The sequence below is a fragment of the Mus caroli genome, unplaced genomic scaffold (genome assembly GCF_978045245.1).
Source record: "Mus caroli unplaced genomic scaffold, Mus_caroli_1 scaffold_7, whole genome shotgun sequence".
In the NCBI taxonomy this organism is placed as follows: domain Eukaryota; kingdom Metazoa; phylum Chordata; class Mammalia; order Rodentia; family Muridae; genus Mus; species Mus caroli.
The window spans coordinates 23,443,969-23,450,633 of record NW_028227262.1 but is presented as its reverse complement, the minus strand read 5'-3'; the positions used below and the strand labels follow the sequence as shown (position 1 = coordinate 23,450,633).

General features: G+C 48.9%; 1 protein-coding gene across 5 annotated transcripts in view; it reads left to right on the top strand.

The window, feature by feature from the left end:
• The first annotated feature begins 827 nt into the window (after positions 1–827).
• Ano2 (anoctamin 2) overlaps positions 828–6,665 on the top strand; it is a 320,900-nt gene continuing 315,062 nt past the window's right edge. For 2 of the 5 annotated variants that reach the window (XM_085839878.1, XM_085839876.1), the window contains exons 1-2: positions 1,194–1,261; positions 1,787–2,113. In XM_085839878.1, coding sequence (XP_085696004.1) covers positions 1,250–1,261; positions 1,787–2,113 — 339 coding nt within the window. In that variant the 5' untranslated portion in view covers positions 1,194–1,249. Of the gene's footprint in view, positions 1,051–1,193; positions 1,262–1,786; positions 2,114–6,665 lie in introns of those variants that run through there. The other 3 variants (XM_085839879.1, XM_085839877.1, XM_085839880.1) reach the window with 3 other exon arrangements.

Here is a 6,665-nt window from a genome sequence, read left to right as displayed (position 1 = left end):
GACAGCTGTGATGTGTGTGTGTTTAGTAGGGGAATTACTACTGGCTTTTTTCCCCCCATTGGCCAAAATGAATGTGTCCAGAGAAGACTGAAGAAATAGATCCAACCGCAGGCCATTTCTGGGGAGCCACAGAGAGCTCTAGTGTAGAGCTCTGGTTTAGATTCTGTGTCTTGAGAGTTCTAGCACTTGAACGTGTGTCGGCTCTCTTATCTTCTTCCTCCCCCACAGACATCCCTCTGCTCCCTGGATCTCCACGTCGGCTGAGTTCTCGGACGGTGGCCAGAGGAAGCCAGGGCCCCAAACATGGGCAGCAGTACCTCAAAGTGCCAGGTCACCGGGCCCCAGGTCAGAGGGACAATTCCAGCCTACACCCTAGCCAGGTCTCCAGGAGAGAGAGTTCCCGAGACCATTCTGTGAGTACTGATGGATGCCCCATGGAGTCTCCCACCCGGCCATCCTGTAGTTTGTGGCTGATGTGTGCCGATGTGAAAAGCTCTGGGTTTTTGGTAGAATGCTTTTATCTTTCCTGTCTTGCATTTTCAGTAGCCCTAGCTGTCCTCTTCAGGGGAGGGTCTGGAAATGAGAAGGAGAGGAGAGGCAGATGGTTCCTACCTGTTGGGCGGGCATACTCCCGGGCTCAGTTCCCACAGGCCTGAGAAACCTGCCTCCTCAGCTCTGGAGGCTGCGAGCCTCTCTCCTGTGCCTGGCATTTCATCTGGTTGCCCCGGTGACCTCTCAGGTGGCTGCTGAGGCAGCTGGGTATCAAACCAGTAATAAACAAGGGAACACCCCGAGGGATGGAGGCAGGTCCCTTGCCCTGCTCCGCCTTGCTCTTTCCTCATCTTTCTACCTCTCCAGTCCAGAGAGGAAGAGAGAGGAAACAGTCACTTTCTCTGCATCTGTCACTGGCAGGGATCTTGCTAGTGGCTGGAGAGGAGGAAGAGGAGGAGGAGATGGATTTGTGAGGGGCAGAAAGTCCAGTGAATTCCCGTGGGTGGGAGAGGAGCCTAGAAATCGGCTTCTGTTGGGATGGATCCAGAACACCTGCCAGTAAGTAAGCTGGGCGATTGTGGAGCGTGTCTGCAGGCTCACGTGCGGCTCTGCCAGGAACGGCACATGCGTGGGTGTGCCACGGTGCATGTGGAGGGTTGCGCATTAGTTTGTGTGCCTGTGCATATGGACGCCTCACATGTGTGCAGAAGTGCTGAGCCAGGGAGGCGTGAGTGCAGGGGACTGCTCGCAGGTGCAAATGCATGTGCTGGTGAGCAGGAGTGGCCATGGGGCAGGTCCACATGTAGACTGGCAATGGTGTGTGCTACTGTGTGTGCAGCCTGTCTGTCTGTCTGCCTGCCTGCCTGCCAGTCTGTGTGTCTGTCTCTGTCTGTGTGTCTGCCTGTCTGCTTGTTTCTCTTTATCTCTCTCCCTATCTCTGTCTGTCTCTCTGTCTTTCTGTCTCTCTCTGTCTTTCTGTCTGTCTGTCTGTCTGTCTGTCTGTCTCTCTCTCTTTGTCCCTCTCTCTCTCTGTGTCTCTCTTGTGTATGTATTGGATACCAGAGGTGTGTGTGTGTGTGTGTGTGTGTGTGTGTGTGTGTGTGTACTGATGCCCAGACTGCACCCATGGATGGCGGGCTAAAAGTGACAGGTGGGCTTAGGCTGCTGATCCATCCACTGGATAGGCGGGGCCTCTGAGAAACTTGCTTCCTAGTCTCTCCCAGAGCATCAAAACATCCTCTCTGTTTCTTCCTCTCCTTATTCTGACTTCACCTGTGTTACTTTCTCTGGCCAGGTCATCAATAACTACCTGGATGCCAATGAGCCCCCGTCCTCGGAAGCCCGTCTGAGCCGCATGCACTTTCATGACAACCAGAGGAAAGTCGACTATGTACTTGCATACCACTACCGGAAACGAGGTGCACACCTGGGTCACGGCTCCCCTGGACACTCGCTGGCTGTTATCTCCAATGGGGAGACAGGCAAGGAGCGCCATGGAGGGGGCCCTGGTGATGTTGAACTTGGGCCACTGGATGCTCTGGAAGAGGAAAGGAGGGAGCAGCGAGATGAATTTGAGCACAACCTGATGGCGGCTGGGCTGGAGCTAGAGAAGGACTTGGAGGTGAGGCTGGCCAGGCTACAGGTCTCAGGGTGGGATGGGCCCTGGTGGTTGGCAAAGCTTTGACTTTGCTCCTTTTGTGTAAAGCAGATACTTTTGCCCAGGGCCTTGCAGCAGAGTTTTGGTAATGGGATAACTTTGGCCAAGTGGTTCCATGCCACCGTGGGATGGTGGTGGTATGCCTTGCCCATGCCTGATCATGCACACACCCGAAGCTCCTAACAGTCTGGTTAGAGACTCAAGGCAAGACATGGCTCCCTGAAGGTCTATGGCTTCCTCCAGAGTGGTTTCCTTGCATGAAGACCCGGTTTTCAAGACCTGTTGAACTTGGACCTAAGTTTCTTTGTGGGGATATAGGAATCCCCTTCAGTAAGGGCTGGGCATGCTCAGAGCACCTTGAGAAATCTGTAATGAGACACTTTAGGGAACTGAATGGGACATCATTGAACATATTTTATATATCTGTAAGGTGTGTGTGTGTGTGTGTATTTGTGTGTGTGGTACATGTGTATGTATGTGTATACATATCTGTATTTCACCCTCGGTAAGTAGGCTAAAGCAATCCATGGAAATCTACTTACTCATCCATGCACCCATCCTCTCTCCCACCTATCCTCCCACCCATCCTCCCACCCACCCATGCACTTGCCTATCTATAGTACTTTAATCTTTTCAAATTATCCTGGCCTTACTATTTCTTCCAAACTGTCTATCTCTAATCTTCTCTCCTCCTTCAAAACTGTATTCCAGGCTAGCCACCGGCCTAACCATAGTCCTGGGTTGGTCAGCCTGGCCTCAGGGCATGTCTGATAGCAGCGTCTTCTCTCCCAGGAGCCCCTGCTCAGACAGACCCATATCCTCACACCAACTCTCTGCTCCTTCCCCCTTCCCTGGCCAGCTCCACTACAATGCCACGGAGCCTTTCCTTTCCATCCCTGGCCCCTGCTCTTCTTTTCTTGATCTACTTAGCTTAGCACCGCTCCCTACAGCAATGTGGTAGGGTTGTCTCTTATCTGTGCCCCACCAGCTCCATGAGGGTTGGGGCTTTGTTTCATTTTCTGCTACCTTCCCAGAACCTGGGATAGAATGTGTATCACAATAGGTGTCTTATAAATATCAGTTGTGTAAATGACTGGCCTCTTAGAGGAAACTTAAGGTCTTTATTTGAAAATCAATAGCCTCCTCACTGGACTCTGGTGTTACATGTCCCACCTTTACGTGGGGAAATGAAAACACATAGCGCAGTATCTGGTATACACGAGGTGCTCAATGAGCACTTACTGTATTTTTTTTAAACTTTTTTTTCATGCACTATGTTTTTCCCACTCACTCTCCTATCTCCTCCCAGGTTCTCCCCACCTCCTTACCCATCCAATTTTATATGTCCTCCTCAAAAAGTAACCACCACCAACAATCAAACAGGAATAAAAACAAACAAAAGACCAGTAAGATAAAAAGAAAGCAGCAACAACAATAACAGAAACAAAAAATTCACAAAATAGCCAAGGAGTTTATTTTGTGTTGGCTACCTACTCCTGGGTATGAGGCCTGCCCTGGAGTGTAGCTGATATGCCCAGTGATACTTCATTGTAGAATATGAATTTTCCCTTTGGCAGTGAACATTAGTTGCAAATGGCTTCTTGGTTAGGAGTGGGACCCAGGACCACTTTCCCCTCTCTATGCTGGGATTCCATAGAACCTGCACAGGCTCTCTGATGCTGCCATAGTCTGTGAGTTTACATGGGCACGAATCCTGTCGTAGCTGCAAGACACTGTTTCTTGGGATTCATCCCTCACCTCTTATGATCTTTCAAATAGATCTCTGGGCTTTGAGGGGAGGGGCTTGATGAAGACTTCACATTTAGGCCTGAGCTGTTTACAAAGAGCATCATGCTGGAAGTTGGAGGGCATTCTCATCCGAAAACTAATCTGTAAGAGTAACATTAATGCTGGCTTCACACTGGGAGGGGCTCACAAAGGTTATTCATTCCTTTTCTGTCCTCAGGTGGGGTACCTCTGGTACATGGCTCGTCCAGACCCTTTGGCACGAGGCCTTCCTCGTCACCTAGTAACCTGTTGAGTCACTTTGGGTCCCATTACTGTGAGCTACTGATTTCTGCTGTTTGAAACCCAAAGCTCATTTGGTCCTTTCACTAGGAGTCAGCTGAGCAGACATCTTCAAGATCATGGCTATACAAGGAGATCTGGGTGCTTGCAGTCCACACAGTTGTCTCCAGATGTCAGGGAGTGGACTTGATTGGGAAACAGTACAGGCCACACTCAGGAGGGGGCACCCAGAAGGCTGGTTGACTAGGTGTGTTTCCCTCTCATGCATTTTCTACTAACTTGGGACCTTAAAGTCAGAGTTTCCTTGCGTGTAAACAGGAATAGTAGTATACCCTTCCCAGGGTTGGTAAAACGACAGAGCGAGACAGGCAAGTGAAGTACCCCGAACAGCACGCTACCGCTGCTATTATTATTCAGAACTTCCACATATAACAAACAACATATAGATGCTTTGTTAAAGTTGAATTTCAGATCAACAATGAGTAGCTTTGTAGAAAATTTTTGTTTTAAATATCTAGCTCAAACATGCCCCGCATGTTATCAGGGATAATGTATTCAACATTGATCTGTAGCCCAGAGGGAGCTGAGAGTGGCTGGCCTTAGATGAGGATGGAGACCTTGTCCTGCAAAGTTGTCTCTGTTGTACAACCACCGAAGGCTCTCCCTCCAGCCCCCTCTGGCTGTAAGGTTCGCTGAGTGTTCCTCCTTCCTCACGGCTCAGCCTCCCTGAACCCCTTCTGCCCTCCCATCCCTGGCGCCATCATGACAGACTCTCCTGTGGGATTCCTTCTCTCTGACCCGACCGGTGTTGGGAAAGTTAGCTGCCCTCCGCACCCAAGACACACTGCTATCATTATCATCATTTGCAAACACTCCCCTGTCCTTCACTGCCTACTCTCTCCATAGGCAGTCGTTCTAGTACAGCATGCTTCTGGGAAATGCTGTGTGCAATTTTGTGTGTTTTTTTCCATCTTAAAAATAGACTATTATTTAGAACTGTTTTATAGTTACAGGAAAATTGGAAGTGGTACACAGAGCTCTTATGTCCTACCCTGTGCCTGGCTTCCCCTGTTATTACCATCTTATTAATGTGGCATTCTTGTTACAATTAATGAACCAACATTGACACATTATTATTAACTAAAACCCCATGCTCTATTCAGATTCGTTTCTAACTGCTGTCCTTTATTCTAGACTCCCCTTCTGGGCTATAACATTGTGTTTCATCATCCTATCTCTAGGCTCCTTTTGATGCTGACATTTTTTGAGGGGGGGGCTGTGCTCACTTTCAATTCACTTAAAATGCACTTTTGGTAGCTCACTCTGCATCTTACTTTACTATTTCCGTGCTGGAGTCTTCAGACCCATCATGTTCTACATATATAGCTCACCCTTTATTTCTAAAGGGTCATTTACGGCCCCCACAGTTGACCTTATCATTCCCTTCATAGCAAGGGACACTTAAGTTACCTCTCATTGTGGGCTACCTCAGCAAGACCGAGGGTGAACTGTCAACCCATGCAGGGCCAGCATTTGCTTCCTAGTCTGCTATTTTTTTTTTTTTCTGACAGAAAAAGGTTTCTGTCAGATACCCATTAAAGTTATTCACTTGGAAAAGAAGCTGTGTCCACCAGGCTCTGAGTACGGCAGAATTCATTTCCCACTCTTTCCTAAGCAGGATGATCTTGCTGTGCACTCCCCAGCTGGTGCTTCCTCTTCCTTTTCCTCCTCATCTTCCTCTTCCTCCTCCCCATCCTCCTCCTCCTCATCTTCCTCCTCCTCCTCTTCTTCTTCTTCCTCCTCCTTCTCCCCTTCCTCTTCCTCCCCTCCCCCTCTTCCTTCTTGTTTTGAGTGTAGATTTATTGCATTGTCTTGTCCACACTCATCCTTTGAAGGCAATTGAGAATATTATCAGAGGTGTGAGAGTTAGCCTATTATGCTTTCTTCCGCTTGGCCAGCTGACAATAATTCAAGTTCGAACCACCCCCAGGGTGGCTCCCAGAGGTACTTGTATCCTTATTACCAATTCATATAACTGAGGACCACTTCTTCAGATATGGAAATCTCTCCTAAATGGAAGGCCAATTGCTGCTGTCTAGGAGTGTGCTCAGCCAGAACTAACATTCCTCTAGTTGTTGTAGGAGTGTGAAATAAGTTGAATCAGGCCTCTGTGGAAGTGCTAGGAGGTCCCATATATCCACACTTGCCTTCCAAACCTCCTGGATTGGATTGAAGAGTCAACAGGGCAAAATGGAGGCTAAGACGATGCTGCGACCAGAGGTGTTTGGGGAGGGGAGTTCCAGAGCCATGAGAGACGTGTAATGTAGGCAGAGGCCGGGAGAGTATTTTGACACTTTGAGGTAGAATTTATTGCATCTTGCAGGCCCTGAAATCTCAAAGCCCATGCAAGTATATCTTTGAAGCAGAAGTGGGGGAGAAGGTATCTGTATGGAGGCCAGGCTGTCCTGCATTGTCAGCTTTCCTAGAG